Source organism: Lingula anatina, chromosome 1 (genome assembly GCF_051362555.1).
Source record: "Lingula anatina isolate TDL-2025a chromosome 1, LinAna3.0, whole genome shotgun sequence".
NCBI lineage: Eukaryota > Metazoa > Brachiopoda > Lingulata > Lingulida > Lingulidae > Lingula > Lingula anatina.
In genome coordinates this window covers 47,107,361-47,128,241 of record NC_141767.1, presented here as the reverse complement: position 1 = coordinate 47,128,241, position 20,881 = coordinate 47,107,361, and the positions used below count along the sequence as shown (strand labels likewise).

General features: G+C 34.7%; 2 protein-coding genes across 2 annotated transcripts in view; both read right to left on the bottom strand.

Moving 5' to 3' along the window:
• LOC106171370 (uncharacterized) overlaps window positions 1-20,881 on the bottom strand; it is a 237,833-nt gene that overhangs the window by 136,348 nt on the left and 80,604 nt on the right. The window lies entirely within an intron of this gene.
• On the bottom strand, window positions 8,449-20,873 carry LOC106166897 (uncharacterized). The gene is made up of 8 exons (XM_013545559.2): window positions 20,748-20,873; window positions 19,361-19,478; window positions 17,903-17,980; window positions 16,447-17,430; window positions 15,740-16,174; window positions 15,111-15,270; window positions 13,671-13,763; window positions 8,449-10,864 (listed from the first exon to the last, which is right to left on the bottom strand). The coding sequence occupies exons 1-8, from the start codon at window positions 20,792-20,794 to the stop codon at window positions 10,704-10,706; spliced, it is 2,076 nt and encodes a 691-aa protein (XP_013401013.2). The 5' UTR covers window positions 20,795-20,873; the 3' UTR covers window positions 8,449-10,703.

Below are 20,881 nucleotides of genomic sequence, written 5' to 3'. Positions count from 1 at the left end.
TATTAAAATATTGGCTTTTGAGAAGTCGCAACTCACAGTTATGCCACTACTTTCAACGTCCAAAACAGAATAAATATGTGCAGAATACAACTTTGAGCTAACTACTCTGTTTTGTTTCTTCAAAATTCTTAGAAAGATAATAAAAACACTCTGGTCTTCTGCTTGACCTCCTTTCAGTGTACAATTTATCAAATTATTTGACCCAGTGTAAATGCAAAAACAAACAGTTGGTACCTAAAACAGTTGGTACACAAAATATCCTCGCTGTACAGATAGCAGATACACTAGCTTGATTCTTTGCGAACACTGACCCTGAAAAACGCCCCTTACACGAACCCAATCATCAAAATTCTACTATTTGACAAACCGGTCGTAATGGCCGAAAAGAAATGATGCAAATTAATTTTTTCTAAAGAAGAAGAAAAAAACAGGTCGAACACAACCCCCGGTTAATTTCATTGATTTTTTAACAACTTAAATATTGTTTCAACTACTGATCTGGAAGAAACCCCACTGCTTATATGGAATTTTCCAGGCATCACGCCAGAGAGAAATTTTGAGGAAAATAAATAACATGACTTGTTAGAGTCCGTACGGAATGAACCTCGGGATAGAGAGTATTGTTGCATAACGTTTATTTGGCTACTGAAAGGGAAGGAAGTTTGCTTCTACACAACTTCACGAGACAACAACTAACCCGGACTCCTTGAGAGGCTTTCATTGAATACCTGGAGACTAAACCAATGTTAAGAGTGTGGACCCAGTGCATTTATAGATACATAATAATAATTGCATAAAGTCTCTAAACTCTATGAATGGCACTAGGGATTTATTGCAGTTGGATTTGTGTCAATATGAAGGATGCATACAGACTGGGCTGACATCGGCTTGAGTCCGCATGTCGACAACATATAATATGATAGTTGTAGTGGATAGGACACAGTTTTTAAGTAAAACATTGTTTTATGGCCACCATATTTCTGCTTTTCCTATATAGGAGTAAGGGGGGGTACCAGAGCAGGGGAAACGTACCCCCCCCTCTTAGTTTCCTATGTGAACAGTGACCAACGCGGAGGGTTTTCTTTCTAATCCATCCAACTACTTGAATGTGAAGGAGCTGAGTGTGAATTCATTTTCACGTGAAAATACTTTGGTCCATTACCACCTGTAATTACAATTCTTCTCTTACTAGCGACATTGGTAATGGGGCGAGTAAATCCTATTAGCTTTGTTTCTCAGTTTTCCTGAATTACCTCACCGTTATTTGCTTTCAAAAAGTAGACAAAACGCAAATTATTCAGGCAGACGTGTCTCGCACCTTTTTTGGAATGAAGAATTCAGAGGGTGAAAATCACTGCGTTTTCTTTACAATATCACTTATTGAAAGAAAATTGCGTTAACAGTGCATTTCCGAAATGTAAGGACGGTTTTATGGTTGACATCCCAACTTATCAAAATACAAATTAAGTCAAAAATTTCTTTAGTGGCTCGATTGGTACCTAACAGAAGGCAGAAAAACTTAAATATCATAACATTCTTGAAGCAGCAAAACAGCGATAATTGCGCTCTCTATATTTGGTCGAATCACTATGTACTTTGAAATCTAATGAGCTACCTTTAATGCAAAGCAAATATTTAACGTCCAAACATATGCACAATTAAGCAATACAATAAGGATCGGTTTGCGTGGACTCTGACACAATGATGGAACGTTTGATTTTAGCTTATGTCAAGCATCTTAGCGTGGGGATAAACTGTAAGACACGGGTCCGATAACTTACTTGGACTATTTAAGTGACCTTGATTATTTGAGAAATAGGAAAGAGAGAAAGTGAGAGGGGGTAAGAGAAAAGACTTCCAATGTGACCACACTAAGGGAACAGTTCGAGATGCATCCATTCTCTGCAGTGTAAGCAGGTTTTGTGATTTTTTGTTTTTTAACGCTCATTTCAGCAGTATAACATGTCAATTTTATATACGATAGTTCAGAGAATCAATAAATTTTTGTTCAATGATTTTTAACTACAAACTCCCCCATTTCTATGTTATTCACTTCTTATGCGTTTTAGGTTGTTTCCCAAAAATACTAGTAACAGGTGTATTTTCTCATATCCATGAAAGTAGTAATGCGCTAGAATCTTTTTTCCATGAGTTATATGCCGTTTGCCCTAAAATGCACTAAGTATTGGATGTTCAGGTATAACGTGACATTGTGGGTGGGTGGAATTTATCAGGACAGATACGTGATTGCTATCACAATCTGGTAGGCAGATCTAACGGCATACCAATGATAAGGGAGTAAAAAAACTATCACAAATATCTATTTGTCACAAGCTCGATTAAAATAATCAAAACAAATTAATGTTCTATGTTCTATCCTTAAAAAATAAACAAATGAGAACATTATTAATTCTAAGCATTATGGTTGCATTGCTATATATATGACACTGAAAAATACGAGAAAAGTGAAAATCATAAATATATAACGTGTGCTGTGTTACCTTCGTATTTAGATGAAATTATACCTTCTTCATTCTTCGTCTGAAAGCAATGCTACGATGCAAGGTTATGTGAAAAGCTATGAAATGAATAGAAAATTAAAGACGCCGCGTGGCGTTTGAATTAGCGTTATTAATGCGATCTAACTCCCTGCAAAATCCGTCTGTCTCCTGCCTAAAATGTAATTTTGAACATAGGAACACTATTACAGTTTTGGAGGTTTAAATCGCCACGTGAGACATTTAACCCGATTTGATATAAAAAATGTTCAAGACTTAACTTTTTCCGTACAGGGCATCTGATAAAATATTCTCACCACGCAGATAAAAGGAGACTCGTCTGCCCTTATAAATGATAATTTTCCAGTTTTCAAACAATAACTCTTGTATACTTGTGATTTGCTTGTCTGCAAAATGTTCAGAGAGACCTCGGCTTGATAGTTATCCAGTGTATCTGTATAAAAAACCAGTCGTGATTAAGATTAAATAGAACCAATAACTCATTTTTATTGCTATTTTAATCACGTTTGAGGAACCGAGAGACGAAAGCACTGCATATGCAGTCACAAGATGTGCGACGTGTGGTTTTTTTCTAGTCATTAATTAAAATAATCTATCCATCCGAGCACCAGGACACAAGCACGCGCCCACGCACACACGAGCTCATGCCGCCGAAGATGAGACCCGACATGATTCATGACCCCCTCCCCTGTATCTTCGGGCCGCAGTTAAACCATCATATACTAGTATATTATTCTTTGGAAGCAACCTGTATAAAGACATCAGATGATTACATAAAGCGTTGTCATGTACCAGCACACACTTTAATACATTTTAGTTAAGAACGAGACAAACTGGTTATCAGGCAAGTTTAATTTATGGTCTTCTGTTCCGGACTTGATAGAGCTATCGTAGAGACGGTAGCTTATGCTACTTTTGCAACTGGAGGGGCCCGCGCCAGTCCGGAGGATTGTATTAAATCACACTATTTTGACGTCTGCGTTCTTTTAAAAATAAAAAAATATCATAAAAGCGTGTTGTAATGACTGAAAAAGGCACACCAATGGATCGCGACCTTAAGTTGACTGTTGTCTAATGATGTAAGTCCATATAGCGAAAAAATACAAAAGCTGAGCATGAGAAGCATTTTATATTGAACTTCTGCTTTTGTTCAATCGATTTTAGGGAATGTCATATTTTCACTTTCCCATAAAAACTGTGTCATCTGGGGGACTTTAACGGAACAATCGGTTCTATAAGCGTTTTTTAAAGAAAATAGCACCCGAAAAGAATATGCCGAATACACTTACTTGACACACACACACAGCAGAATGCTGAGAGTTCAGAAGTTAGGAAAACAGCAAAATAACTCGGTAAATATATACGTCAGTGAGACGGGGTGGTTATTTGATACAACAAGGTACATGAACAGATGTAGAAGAAACGCGTAGCTAATGCAGAGTATACTATTTGGTTTTGAAGAACCCCTCAAACAGATTTGCTTGACACCATATCGCGTTACCGTCTTTTTATTTGAACTGGGTAAAATGTATGAAGGAGATTTCTTCCTTTTTGAAAAAATTGTTTCCGTCGTGGGAGGCTTACTACCGAGCACATCGTTTACACAGTATACTTTTTCCAGGTCGCAGTTGACAATGTGGGTTAAATAAGAGAACAAACCAAATAGCAAAGGTTACTTACATTAAGTGGACAAATTTAGACTGAGTAAAAATTTGAATGGAGGCAGTAACTTACACACCAGTGTTCTATTAAATCATATTCCCTGCGATAATCATAATTAGATAATTGAAAAGGAAAACAAAATATTTGTTTTAATAAAAATTACGGGGGTGCTTGAAATTGTACACATTCTGGTGGACATTCTAATGTTTCAGTTAATTCACAAAATGTTGCTGCATGAAATAAAGGTTATTCACATCAAGAGGACGTGAATAGGTAAAATCCACCTTTGACCTAATAGGGACAATAGTTCATATAAGACAAATTCTAATCATACATGTAAAATGAAGATGGCATGACATTTTTCTTAACGGGGGCAACCTTTTTTGTGATAATTTATAAATATATTGGTTTTAAAAATTAATATTTGAGACCACCCAGGGCAACTGTGCACTTATTATTCCACTCAAACAAATGCCAAGCCTTGGCTGTTAGGCATGACAGTTACCTTTCCATCTCAATTCTTTCACAATACTCCAAGCATGTAATTGCACTATGGCAGGCAAATGTTTTCTGTATCTCCAATGTATCAATTCATATAACAATGGGTAAAATATGAATAAGGTAAAGTTGGAGAAGAGCATTTGATATATAAGTTCTCTTTCGGTCCATAGCTCAAACATGCAATTAATCTTCTGAGGCAAACCTGCAGGTATAATATTCACATATAAATGCATTTCATATTTTTAGAGGTTATTATTCCATCCATAATAAACAAATCCAGGTAGGTATATATATATATATATATATATATATATATATATATATTCATATATATGTTCATAAATAAATGGTTTTTACCTGCCCAGGTTACGTTTCGACACTCACATAGGGGAAAGGACAAGAGACAAAAAAAAGTCAATGTATCTTTGTATTAATTTTGGTGCCTTCTCTTATTGCAAAATACAATACAACCCTAAATGGTAAAACATAAATTATGTATGTTGAGTGATCATCTTTGCATAAATGAAATGATTAACAGGTAAACTCAGCTGTTTGACTAATGAATATGCAACTCTTTAATTTAAGATCCGTTTTCAACGACAATATACAGGTGTAAAGGGAAAATCATGATCATACATAGCACATCATTTTCCTCTGAGAAAAAAAAGAAAATACAGATATAACTGCTGTTCATTAATTTTCAAGAAAATGACTACAAAAACATTGTAAGTGCCATTTCATATAAAGCAAATTAAGAAGTAAGCTCTGCCATAAGTCTTCCCTTCTCCCTCATCAACATAATAAGTCCCCGTCATTCTCAACAGAACAGGGGATCAGATCACAGGAAGTGATAAGACAGCCGCAGAAAATGCATTGTCCAAAATCAATAAACATGCAAATATCAATTGTAAATGACCTGGACTCTGGGCACTTTATCCCCTCACCACTGGAATTCCGCTTAACTGGACACGCACTATACTCCTGTTTTCGCAGGGGCATGATAGCAGCATGCTTGTGGCTGGGTTTTATTGTGTGCCTCATGGCTTGGGATATATGATTATAACACTTCATTAGGCCATACATCCTGTGTTTGAACTGGCACTCTGTGCGATCCCATGTAATAAACTAGGGCACTGCCAGGTTGAAAGATATAGATGGGATGTATAGTGCTAGCACTATAATAAATATATTTTTGAAAAGATGAATAAGAGTGCACAGGACTGAATATTCAGACTCCTAAGATATATGCTTGTCAAAGCTTGGCTACTGTCAACAAAAAATTGCAATTAGCTCAAATCATTTTGGTTTTGGAAAATATTCTAGGCTTTTAAAAGCAAAACATGGCATCATTTGAACTATTGATTGGAAATATAGATGTGTAAACCTATGCCTTTGCAGACAATATTAGTTTTATGTATAGTACTACATGAAGTACATGCAGGGGCGGATCCAGAGATATTTTCTGATAGTCTTCCAAATTGTCTTTGTTGATCCATCCTCCATTTTTGACCGTCTTCTGACAGAAAAAAATAGATACCCTTCAATGTAAACTTGAAAATCTGACCGTCTTCAGGAAGACCCAGAAGACGGCCTGAATCCGCCCCTGTACATGTAGCTAATGGTATCCACTGGCAAAGATGGCAAGAATTCAAAAACTTGCAAATTAAAAATTTGATAATAAATTGCATAAATACTGGCAAAAGTCAAGACACCATTGTGTGCTTTCGGCCTTTTTATGTCATCTTCTAGTCACCGATGAAGTTAACACAATAGGAGTAAAGTCCACTGTCCTGTACCACTCAATACCTGACCGTGTTCTCTGTAGAGTGTAAAATGTTATTATTTACCTGCTTGGAGCTACTGAATTGGCAAATGTATACAACGGAAATAACACTTTGCATTTCTTCCTATCAGATCGAGCATCAAAGGAAACCCACAGCCAATATTGACTTCACTGGAAGTGACCAAACAGTTTTGTCAACCTAAAAGTTGGATAAGGCCTCAAGCTGTTTTCCTGTTAGCAGAACAAGGATGGGCATTTTATTTTTAATGTATTAGGTCAACTGCTAAAACTGATAGCTTTTGGCTCAATGAGTTTTCACCTTGTCTAACATTTACACTTGACAACAAACTGACCATTGTTGATGTTGGTCTGTCCATATTTCACTCTGTATACAGAGCAATAAAAAGAACCACTTCATGATAAAAACTGGTTATCATTGCACAAATCATTGTATCAGATATAAAGATATTCTAACAGATAAAACAGATTAGATAGGATTGGAAAAATATCAGTCTTCTATTTCAAGCTACATTTTTTAATGGAGAGGGGGATGTCTATAAAAACTGAATGCAGCGTGAGGTGTGCTTCATACACAGCAAATCAAAACTAGGATATTACAGGTGTTGCCAGCAACAAGATGATAATTAACTGGACTTCCCAGCATTGCACAGTGACATTTACATAATAACCCAGTGTCATATGTACAATGTAGCAAAACTTACCATTAGAATGTGCTTCGTAATTCGATAAGTTACTTTCATGGAAAAGGTGGCAATGCAGATACATGTAATAAGAAATTAACCTGGTGTCAAATTATATCTAGGTAGGTCCAAAAACATGACAGATATGACTTTCTGACAAAACAGGCACCAAATGTTACAGCATTAAAAGTCAGTAACTATCAAGCACATTTTTGTAAGAAACTGCTTTGCATAATGCTGACAATTTTTGTAGCAAACAGTCACAATAATTCTTAAATTAATTGGCAAAAAAACTCAAGAAATCAAAATCTCATCAAGCTTATGCACCAACATCTGCTATCCTCAAATCCTAATATCAAAGGCATCTATCCACACCATGCATAATGGGGCCTTTCCAACTGAATATCAATTCTAGGAACATTTTTTCTACACGATTTTAGATAAAAATGTACATAACACAATTAATTCACAAATAATTATTAATTAACTAGGTGTCGTTTTAGCAATGAGAAAGAGACAGAGTGAGACAAAGATGCCTGGTCTACAGATATTTAGGCTGTATTTCACTCTAAGAATCATTCTAATAAGTTTGAGAATAATAAATCATTAAGTAACACCATTTTCCTGTTCTGATGTTGACAATTATGGTACACGAAATGTTTTTGGAAATTTTGTAATAATGTAATATTACATAATGCTTCATAGCATAATCACCACCAATTCTAATTATGCACCTCTCATTTTGTGTACACTTTTAGAAAATGTATCTAGTGCTTCAGGTCAACGGTATTACGTACGGTAGTATTGGTAGCTCAAAGTCACAACTTGAATAGGCCATTGTGTGAAAACATTACTACAAAAAAATACTACATGTAGTTATCTAATCAAGCTTGTTTTTGAACTAGAGATGTATTTCAGTCCTAGGAATTATTCTTATAAGTTTGAAATATAAATTAAGACAGTTCTCCTGTATTGGTGTTAAGAATAAAAGTGCACAGTGATGTCAGATTATGACATACAGGTGTGAAGGTTAAGTGTCCACTGTCTGTCCATAAAAAGTTTCATTCAATTTTTTAAAATTTGACAACAGCTAAATAAAAGAACACATTTGGATTTAATGTGTTTTTCATGGGAACATAGCATTATCATAAAGAACATTACTGCAAATTTGGTGAATCAAAATGTGTAGGTTCAAAAGAAAGTGCTTATTACACCTTCATCTGAGGACGCAAGGAAAAATTTGCAACCTTAATCTAAAATAAAGTCAGCACAATAAAAGACAGAGGTTACATATGAAGTTTATTGAGACTTTCAACCGTATTCATTAAAACACTGACTACAACTGAGAAATCATTTGCAATCATTTTCCATACAAGGTTTCAGTGTTTCTTCACAACTTTAGAAACATAAGCACATTACATATCTAGCAATCATGCACTGGATTTTTAACTACCAATAAAGAGAAGCAACCTTTGATTACACTTTATGATAAATGTATATTTTTTTGACAATATAAACTATTTGCTAAATAACAAAATCAATAAGAAAAATTCTGAATGTTGAACCATGTATATTTTAAAATGATGGATATCCAACATTATTACATACTTATTAAAGAGATGAAACACACATTTGAACATTAACACCCATAAACAACATCAAATGCTATATTTATTTCTTCACGTGGATTTTTTCACCCATTACACAACACCCAACCACAATAACTGGACAAATATTGACGCTAATATTTGTTTTTCCCCAAATTATAAACAGGTGTTCTCTAAGGCATGGCAGGAAACGAGGCCTACTGTGGTAGTTAAAATATCCCTTAGGATATTTTCGTGTACACAATGAATGGTGCAGACTTGTAATACGATAGGAAGCTACATTTTGTACAAACTTTACCTTGTCATTATTCTTTCAAAATCTGACCAAAGTCAGTGACGTAAATACTTTTCGTAGCAGTTCACAAAGTTAGCTTGGAGAAACCCCTAGGCAGGTTTACTACTGGGGACAAAAACATGGTCCATTCCTAGTATGGATAAAGTGTAAACTAAGCAGTAAATACTACCATAGTTTTTTAAATAAAAATTTAATGCAGTGCCTTAAAGCTGATGCCATTATGAACTCTAAAATTGATGCGTCCAAAAGTAAAGGGAAATGGTTAATAGTGTAAGCAAAAGAAACTGCTGTATAATTTATTTGCCTAACTTAAAGACTTTACAATACATTATAAAGATGTTCCTATTTTCAGTACAAACATACAGTTGTACATTGTACATCTTTTAAACCAAATTGTGACTGTATATACATGACTATAAGAAAACAAACTAATTTGGTGCAGGGATGAACTAAGGTCAAACAACAGCCTTGTATAAACTCTCATCCAACTCAACATCATTATCAGCATCATTATCTGATCCCCTCCAGGCCTCCTATGCACACCTCATCTCACTGAGATTTCCAACTTTGACTCAACAGTCTCATCTGTCTTGATCTATCCTGTGATCAAGCACTGTTATCAGACACTTGAAACAGAATACAAGTTTCACAAACTGACTTTGGTTTCTATTCTGTGACACAGTAAGATGCGTGGTGTTCAAATGACACCTATTACACAGGAGGTTGTTGACGATCACTCCCTTACATTAGGGTCAACTGGTCATTCCAGTCATACAGTTAATAACACAAAATTCATGGACATATAACACCTAGACATAATTTTTAATGGACACTTACATAACTACTAGTATGATCAGCTTAATCTAAAAAGCAAACAATGATTTGGAATACCAGAAATTATTTGAGCAAGCAAAGCATACTAAAATTTATAAATAGCTTATTAACATCAATTTTATTATTAAAATATTAGACAATTTAAATTAAATCCTGTAGAGTGTAATCCTGTAATTTTTTTTTCATATCCATTAAACTCAAACTAAATAAATGCGCAATAGCTGGGCATCAAACACTCCCTGCTGACTGGTCATTCTTCGGTCACTTTCTGACACAAAAAGCCAGGTAAATACTTAGCTGGACATAACAAAAGATGTAACTGAGACACACGAAAACAACTTCACCATCAACTACACAATGTTTAACACTGACTTGAAAAGGGATATTTACTCCTCACACACAGAAAAAGTTGAACAATAGCACAGATAACCTAGACTGGGTGCTGTTTTTTTTTTTTTTTTTTTTTTTTTTTACAAAACTTCAAAAAGTTCATGGAAAAAACATCATCATAACTACTGATAGGCATAATCATCATTTAACTGTCAGAATCATTTCTGTAAAATAAAAAAGTAAAGATAACAAGAAATTATCATAAACAAGTAATTTTCATAATGGTGCTTTGATACAGAACAGGGTTGGGTTTTTGTCTTTTTTTTTTTGTTGCTTTTTTTCACTCGTTTTTTCTTTTATATTTTTGCAAAGATTTCTGTATCTCTTAATTGGGATTGAGAAAATTTAACTTTAAATCAAGTTGTTGAAAGAGACAGGCACACCTTATTTGCATCTGTTCACTTTAATGATTCAGTCTGAGTCTGAAGATCCCTCACTGTCAATAATTCCTTTCAGTCTGACAAACTTCTGCTTGGCAGGGGTATGTGGCTTTGTTGCAGGCTTATTTGTGGTACTGAAAGGTGAAGGCTCAGTGGCATAGCGACTATACACATTACGCCTCCGTGATCCACCTAAAAAGAAAATAAAGTTTTTTTTCTGATAAACAGACCTTTTTTTTATGATAGGATTTTTTTGCCATTTAAAAGAGGATGCAACAGATTAAAAAACAGAACAAAACAATCACATAAACACTTAGTCTAGTAATTTTTTAATATTCAGATGCCAATCATATGTTAGGAAAAAAATCAAAGTACTCTAATCAAAGCATCAAAAATCAACACAAACGTTGTGATTTCAACTGGAGGAATTACACAATATTTGCAGTTTCATGTTTAAAGAAATTCCAGTTAGACTGACTCATACACTTTTTTCCCATACAGCAAGTCTGACATTCAAAAAAGGGGGAAATACACCAGAAGAGCAATTCATGACACACAAAAGAGCAAGAAATACAGCCTAACAAGTTTTCTAAGCATCACTGACATGAACTTGAAGCAAATTACTTTTTTGAGTCCCTGCCAGGATTATATATTCAGTGTTGCTTCCTCCTTCTCGAAGCCAAAATAATAATAACAACAACAACGGTCTAATCAATTCAGAAATACCTTAAAAGAATCTTATTTCGTCCTACAATCATGTAGATTTTCGGGTCAGTAAACATACATAATACTCAAAGATAAATTAGTTAATACATTTATTCAAAATATTCTTGGGCTTCAGTCAGGCAGATCAAGCATCCTTTACATGTCATCCTTTCCCTTATCTTCCACAGTAAGTATTACAGAGAACCTTGCATCATTTTCATTGTGCTTTTTTAGCATGTGCTAAAAATGCATGTTGCTGAATTGATTATTTTGGATAAATTTACATTTATCTTCATATTCCTAAACCATTAATCATAGCTAACTCCAAATAAAATTAATGTATTTCTGCTTTTGCAAACCATGCATTCATAGCAATATTCTTGCGCAATGAGCCAAAGAATCACTCAATCTAACAAAGCAGTTTAAAAAACCATTCTACTCAAATATCTATGCCTTTTACAAGAAATACTGAAACCTCATTTTTGGACACAAAGTCTTTAGACAATCTAAAAATGCAGTTAAATTCCAGTTCACCTGGCTACACTCTGGATTGAATTTCTGAAAGAGGCAGCTTTTATCAAAAATCCGAAAATAAATTAAACATTAGGGTCATAAATTGATGTCAGTCTATCGTATAGATACTACTTAAAAGTCAAAGCTAATAAGCAACAACAAGTTAACCTGAAACCAATGATTACACTATCAAATGTCTGAGGTGAAACTTATGTGGCCATTGCAAGCATAAAGGTGGCAAGAAACTGTCTTAAAGCTGTTTTGAAGTTCAAGTGATTTGATGGTATATAGATAATATACATGTAGTCTGCACTGCAAAATCAATTTAGTTATTTTTAATAATTAACTCAACCTTACAGCAAAAACCTGTTAGGGCAAGTTTAAAAGAAACAGAAAATGACACTGAGAGATCACTGTACTCTCATCACTATGAATTATTTAGAATCTTAGTGGTTAAATGATATAAGCATGTTGGCTACAAAATTGGCTGCATCCTACAGAAAATGGCATCTAACAATATACATAGGAGATGACCCCCTCCTTTCCTCAAAAAAATCTATACTGGCATCTCTACGCCATTTCATAATAATGCCATTTCATAATAATTCCACCATGTACATATAGAAGGAAATTCTCCAAAAGGAAAACTCCAATTAATACCTGACATATACACAGTTACTTGTCAAAGGTTCACATAATCTGTGAAGCATAAAATAATGAACATGTGATGTTTCCACTTTTGAAAATGTGGTAAAGATGTTAAATTATGCATCAGTCTGTACTTGTATCATACAAGGACCATACTCAGTGTGACAGTCAAGAATGAGAAATGCATATTTCTGGTGTATCAAATGTCAAAAAAATAATGGGCTGGGTTGTGTCCTACAATAACAGAATATCACATAAAAGAGAGTAGGTCTATCATCAGGACTCACCCAGGCAGAACATGAAGTGTGGTGCAGCAATTTATGAACTATAAAATTTCTCGACTTTTTTTAAACTTTGTCATCAAACACCACATAAAATATACCGTCAACATGCTAAATGCAATCTGATGCTATTTTACCTTAATGCACAAACCACTAAATTCTTCTGCTACAGTGCTTAATTTAAATGTGTATTAACACTATTAATGATATTCCATCAGAAATTTTCTCTGTATCCTGCTGGTAGCACATTATTATTCCGCAGTACACTATATTATTATGATAATAGGGATTGCCAATGAAATTTGCTGACAGAATGCCACCAATATATTGGATTATTTCATTTAAAAAAATTTAATTTGGAGTTCAACCTTGGGCAAATGTGAACAAGCAATCTGCAATACAAATTGTCATCAAGCCCGACTTTTTTATGCCACTGGAAGTCCAGCGTTACACTTTTCCAAAAACATATGTTAATAACAAATCATACAGCACTTATTGCAACACACACACACACACACACACACATAAAATTATCTAAAATTACAAAATAAGTTACCAGACCTTCTAACACTTCACAACTACCATGTAGATTTAACCTTGACCATGTGATGATTCATATGTGTTACATATCTACTGTGAGGTGAATGTTTTACAATGCCCTCAATGGAAAATATATGAAGAATAGGTTACTGGTGACAATGTGTTTACACATGAAGTTATGTCTTACTGCATTACTGTGTGTGTGTGTGTGTGTGTGTGTGTGTGTGTGTGTGTGTGTGGTTGTGTGTGTGCGTGTGTATGTGTGTGAATATGTGAGCAATGTGCAGACAATTTCAAGAAAAAAGAGATACCTGTATCTTTGGTGATATTCTTGCTCTCTTTCTGCAGTTCTGCAATCTCTTTCTTCAGCTTCAATGCTTCTGCCTTTTGAAGACTTGGTGTCCCTAAAATTCAAGTAAACAGCAGGTATAGAAGATGCTTTTGACTCAACATACTAAACTGTTACTAGACTGAGATAGAGTAAAATTCTTCTGTTTGCACATAATAAACACATAAAAAATGACAAACCTCTCAAATCCATTACATGTATGTACATCTATGAAGTTTAATCTATCATTCATATCCTCACTCTTTTATTTCAATTCTCTATCAATTTAAGTTATAAAGTTTCATCCAAACTTTGATGTACAGTTCACAATAACCTTAAAACCACAACAACATTATGACCAAGTTTAAAGAACCGCAGAGAGTCTTTAACCCCTCAACCAGGGAAACTACATGTAGATGACAGGTGCTTGTTAATTCTTCGAAGGAAGTCTAATTAACAGGTCAGGTCCACTGCCCCCTCCAGCCCTGGGTGGACAAGAACAAGGGCCTTCAGGGGTACAGTGGTAAAGAACTGTTAATCTACAGCTAGGCAAGCAGCTACTATCTGGAATACTATTTCTACTCGTTGCTGATGTATTAGAAGTGCAAATTATACACCACAATCATATTCAGCTTTCACAGTGGTGGTGTGACAGAGGCATTGTGGTAGGTGTGACAAAGACATTGTGCCAGGTGTGGTAGCTATTCAGTGTTTTATACAACCAGGCATCTGCAACACAATCAGGCACATGAAAACAAGGCAAGAAAGATGTAGCAGCATGCTCAACATGTAACAACAGGGTTTTTCACAGCAATCCAAAGAAGAGCAACAGTAGCAAGGTCTGCAGTTTACATACACTGTGCCTCTTAACCCTTTATCTGATGAAACAAGGGCCAAAGGGTACAGTGGACAAAGACTGCAGAAAGAAAGGGTTAAAGCGCCTATGCTGGGTCTGAAGTAGTACTAAGAGTCTAAAATGAGCATAAAAAGTAGTTAAAAACAGGGAAACATTTAACATGAAAGACAATTGTGCAAAAGTCATTAACACCAGGAGAAGACCAATTTAATGGAAGGTATTACTAATATGTATAAAAATGTTAACATCTTTTTTTAAATGTAATAATGTTATTTTTCTTACAAAACGACAAGTTAAAATTTCATCTATCAAGAAATGGAAATACATTTGAATGCAGTTAATGATTGAAATCACAGACACTCCATGCAGGAAATGCTGCTAATACAAACTGTTTCATTTATATAATCTATTGCCTGCAGGGTTCCCCAAGGCCAGTAACGGAAGCAGAGGAAAAAGGCAATTAAGCTATGAAGATAAATTTTTGTACTAGTATGGAGTGGCGTGCATTAACTATATGGTGCAGAATATAGATATTAGACATACATATAGATCTACAGCAACACTTACCTTTCATTCCAGCGTCCTCTAATATTTTCTTGATTCTTACTATTCGATGCTTATTATTCTTTAACCCAGCTAGTTCCTGCCATATTTTGGGGGCCCCCAGTCCTGCTGTCCGCAAAATCCTCTTCAAGTTTGTATAGTGCTTTTCTCCAGGTTCAGCTTTCTGAACATCAAAGTAGAGCATTATCTTAATTCAACTAATTACTTAAAATGTCACTTCCAGATATTCAATGTTGAAGTACCATTTAAAATTGGTAAAGCATTTGTATATCTTTCTTTTCAGTGACTTCTCTTAAGTCTGGTCTTATAACTTAATTTCAAAATTATTGTTTACGCCTGTTCAATATTCATATACTACTGTAATTAATAACAAAAAAGTCTATTCTTAAACATTCCTTAAATTATAGACAGTCTATGTTTCAGCAGTAACTTTATCCACTTTAAACTGTATACACGCATGTTAGTTAAGCAGACAGCAAATTTGTTTGGCAGAGCAAGATTGGATAAAATAATAGATTTAATGCCAGAGGGGGTGTAATCAAGTTTGAGTATCTCAGTTAATGGTATTTTGTTCAAACTGTATTCAGCAAGGACCATGATACTGCTCATGTGGTCAGTTATATATAGCAAACCTTTTCCTTAGCAGACTTTGACATCTTTCTTGATCCACTGGACTTCTGGGATTCTTCCTCAGAATTGCCAGAATCAGCATTTTCTTTCGTTGCCCTTTTAGACACTGGCTTAGTATCACTTTCACTATCAGATGAAATAGTGACATCTTTTCTAAGATTTGCAGTCAATGAGTCAGTGTCAATAATTTTTTCCGTCAATTCTTTGACACCATTCTCAAATTCAGATTCATTTCCATTTTCTTTGACCATTAATGTTGATGAATCAGCATGACATTTGCTGTCTGAAGACATGCTGCCATTTTCCTTCTTTTCGTCCACTGACTCAGTGTAAGCTTTGGAAACAGAAGAATTCCTTTTTTCAGTCTTAGTCTTTTTAGCCACTGGTTCCGAGTCACTGTCAGCTGATTCACATTTCGATGGGTTTTTAAAAGGTCGCTGTAACAGAAAATAATCTTACTATTTTGTATACATGTAAGCATACTATTCATAAATATATTTGGAAAATATAAAGTCTCTTGATTCATGTATATGCATAAAATTGCCACTAAAAGAATTTGTTGGACAATTTATATGCTTAACACATTCAAACAATTAATTGTAAATTATATATTAGCATACTTAAGTGTCAAGGGTTTCAAAACGATGGACCTACCACTAAGTGGTGTCAGTAAGTGACTTAATATGTAAGTATTGTGCCTATAATTTACTTTTCTCTTTTTCTTCAGAGACTGCTGATGGGAACTTGCATTTTCTTTTTCATTTTCTGCAGAATCACTGGAGTTGACTGTGGTTTTCCTAGATCTTTTAGCCAATGGTTCAGAGTCAGTGTCTGAGTCATCTTCTTTAGACAAAACGCTCCTTTGCTTTTTACTTGATGGTTTGGAGTTTTTTTCATTTCTACGTTTCTTGTTGGCATGTTTGGGTTTATCAGTTACTCTATTTTTTTCTAAATGTTTCCCTTTTTCGCTTTTTTTCTTTGAAAGTGCTGGTTTTACCCTAACATGCGGTTCACTATCAGAAGAGTTTGAGTCATTACCAGAGAGATGAACTTCTTCTATTTCTGAATCTGATTTTTCAGACTCACTGGAAAGTACTTTGGCAACTTCATCTGCTTTAAGTCTCCTGTGATTGGTGGAATACTTTGCCACCTTTTTGTCATCAGATGGTCTATTTTGATTTGTTTTACTTGACACCTGCATTTTCTCTGGAATCTTTTCATTTTCAGACTCAGAGTCTGAAATGACAACTTTCCCTTCTTCACCATCTGAATCTAATTCTGCAAAGACAGGCTTTTTGTTTCGCTCCTTCTTTTGTGGATTTTCTTCTCCATCAGAGTCAGAATCTGAAGAAATACTTTTCGTCCTCTTCCTGGGTATATTTTTTGGACTTTCATCCATTTCTGAATCTGTTTCTGAAGGATCATCCTTATGGTTTGAACACTTCTTCTGAGGGGTTACTTCACTATCAGAATCTGTACTTGAAAACACTGTTTTAGTTTTGATTTGTTTAAGTTGTTGGCTATTATCAAAATCAGATTTCCTGTTTGCCGAAACTCCTTTCCTTTTCTTCACTTGCATGAACTTTTTAGGGGGAGTTTCTTCCAGATCAGAGTCAGGCTGAATGGTTTCATTACATTTCTTTCTTTGTTGCTTTTTCTCTGGAGTTTTCTCAGCCCCAACAGATTCTTCAACCTAGTAAATGATGAAAATGTTTTTAAAATAAACTTTCTGGACTACATTAATTCAATCTAAAGCTGTGCTTCAAAGAGCATGATTTTTTTTTGCAAATGGCTTTGAAACATTTTAAGTCTAAATAGGACTTATTAATCACTTTCAGTTAACAGGTTGATTGTGACAAATTATGGACTTGACCAAACATTATAAGTTGCTTGGTTGAGCAACAAAGTATGATCTCTTCTGAATTTGAGCTCGCTTACTGATTGAATTAATGATGCTTTAAAAAATTCAAGCAATCATGTACATTTTTATATCAATTAATTATCAATTTATGACTTCTTCACTATTTATTCCTTTTGCCTACACTCCCTTTCCCTGTAACTATTAATTCTTCTGAAAGTAATTTATTACAGATGCATTAAGCTGCACAAGAAAAACTGAAATTTTAACAAATTTAAAGCAATGGGGTAAAAAAGAATGTTATCACCTGTTTCTCTTCATTTTTCTCTTTGATTCCTTCATTCAGATCCTGGTTTTCACGTTCCTTGCAACCATTCCTGGATGCCTAAAAATAAAATAAAACATTTTCAGCATATCTAATTAATCATTTCCATGTCGCATTTTACAAAAACTGAAATTCTCATCCTGAAAAAAATAAGAATATTCTCATAAAGGATCATCCTTTTAAGATCAACTTTGCCATGTAACATACTTCCTGATATTTACTCATTTGTACCAGTTACAAATGTGATTCTTAACACAAATCTATACTGAAACAGTTAAAGTGTTTGGCTACCCTTGAAAGAGACCCATCTCTCTCATTCTCACCCAGGTTCACACCAAATGAACAGCAGGAAATGAGACTGAAGTTTTATGGCTGGAGTATCTGCCGGTACCACTGAGAGGGAGAAGCTCAGGGCCAATCGTGTGCCATTATATGCAAACTATCCCTTTGACATTTCAACTAATATTAAAACATAAAATATATGTCCTTCAGGGGGTAAGCTGGGTGTAATGGCTTATGGGCATAAAGAGAAAACATTTTGTATTGAAGTATTGATCTGACAAACAGAAACTAAGGATTATTTATACCAATTAATTAAACCAGTGGTAGTACATGTAGATAAAAAGGAATATTATGAAACTGAATTTATTCTTAACCATTCTAATAGAAATTCAGTCTGTGATCAGCTATTGATAAAGCTGTTAACTGTAATTCAGTCCTTGTAAAACTTGCTTAACATACACATTTTTTCTCTCCCAGTGTACCAGATTAAGCCTAAGATCAGCTATTGTTCAAACTGTTAATAAACACTAAAACACTTCAAGCCTACAAACAAATTCCATTCTCATCTTTGACATGCCTAAAAGATATTTGTGTGTAACAGTAACGAGAACACAATCTGCTCAACCACTGCAAACTGAACTCCCAAAATTATATTCAGATAATAGAAAATCTACAATGCCAAGAGCCTGAGGACATGTGCTTCAAGTAGGAAATGGCCATCAGGCACAGGATATGATTGTATTGGAATTCCTTGTGAAACAGTTTGCCACTCTAATAAATGTCGCCTCTGACACAGCCTGACCTGCGAAGGATTGTTATAGTTTGGTATACAGGAAGTCAAGAATAGTACTTTAACTTAATGAGCAGCATAAAATATATACAGCATAAGTAGCATTTTTGATCACGGTTTACACGTGAATACAGGTAAATATCTGTATTAAACAAAGCTGACATAAGTATGCAGCATTACTGATAAGTTTCAAAAATTCAGTACATTTTTGCACTTCCTGCTATTCTTCAACTTTTAAAGTAAGTTGTAAATTCCAACTGTAAAAGGTATGGCATGAGTTTATTACATTTTCTGAAAATTTAACTTTTTCCAACTGACAAAAAAAAACCCTCTCTCTCTCTCTCTCTCTGTGATGCACTGTTTCTTACAATTTCTGATAATGCTTTCATTATTGTTGCCTTCAGTTGGTCCTTCTCCTCTACTGACACCAGACCTCTGCCAATGTGAGCCTCATACTTCTCACGGACAATCCTTCTAGTCAATGACCTACAAATAAAGAAAATGATGTTTCTGTTCCTTAAAAATTCATTTAACCTCACTTATTACACATATAACATATAATTCATGTTTAATTGCTGTTTTTTCTTTCAACCTTAGCATAGAGCTTGTTACCGGTACACGTGCTTCTAGACACATGTATCTACTAATACCTGTACTTCCTTGGTTTGAAGCAGCTAAGTACAGCAGATCTTTCTGTAATGAATTCTCTTGAAAAAACAAAGTTTGTCACCAGTTTCTAATGTGTGCACATAAATTCCACATGCTCTCAGGGAAGGGAACTGACCTCCATTGCCATAGAATTCCCTTATAGTACAATGGCAAATCCAGTGACACTTTCTGACAGTCTTTCAAATTATCTAAGTTGATTCATCAATACTGAAAAATTCTGATCATCTTCTAGAAGACCCAGAAGACAGCTTCCATCCATCCCTGTAGTAGTGGATTTATAACCTTACTAATTTACTGTTTGTTTTTTTTTTTAAACACAAAGATGTAAATATTTGTCTCTAGCATATACTGGGGGTACTGAGGATGTACATGTACATGTACATATATGTACTGTGCACTCATATATTATATGATTGCTGAGAGCCAAGTTAAGTGTGTGTATATGTGTTCACTGTTGGCCTAAAAATTCATGAATTTTTGAACATAGGATAGGACTGCAAGAAAGAGAAACTGTGAACTAGAGACTGATGGGACTACAATGCATGGATCAAGCTGGTGGCTTGAAAAACAATGGGACTCAACGTACATTTACAGGGAAGGTACAATTGTAATTTTTTAGCCTAAAACTACAATGTATACAAATAACTATGAAGAGGTTACACATGTGATGATACAGTGTACTACTAACAGGAATGTATACATGGAATTTAGTGCTATATTGGTATACTAGTAAGACTTTGGTCCAAGCATACTAGTACATGTACTGGTACTAGTACATGTGGGTATCAGTATCTAGAGCTTTTCCTGGCGATATACACTTGTGTCAATTGTGACTAGTAACCTGTGACCGACCACTCTTAGGATCCCATCAAAGTTCTAAAAAGTTCAATATCAACGTTAACATTTACCACAAGAAATTTGTAACGTTTTATATCATTATCAGCAGTAAAACTTAAAAGGCGCGAAAAACAAAATTAAAGATAAGAGAAAAGAGGTACATCTATCTTACTGCAAACGTTCTAAACTTTCGTCACAATAAACCATGAAAATTGAAATACGACAATATAAAAAAGACTCCTAACATACCCTAGATTTTCGGTGTGTTGAAAAAGATTCGTGATGAATTTTTCCATTTTACTAAAGTTTGTCTTTGCGAAATTTTAAGAATCGCTATAAAAGAGCTTCGCACCCGTATACAAGACAAGCTACTTTAGTATCTG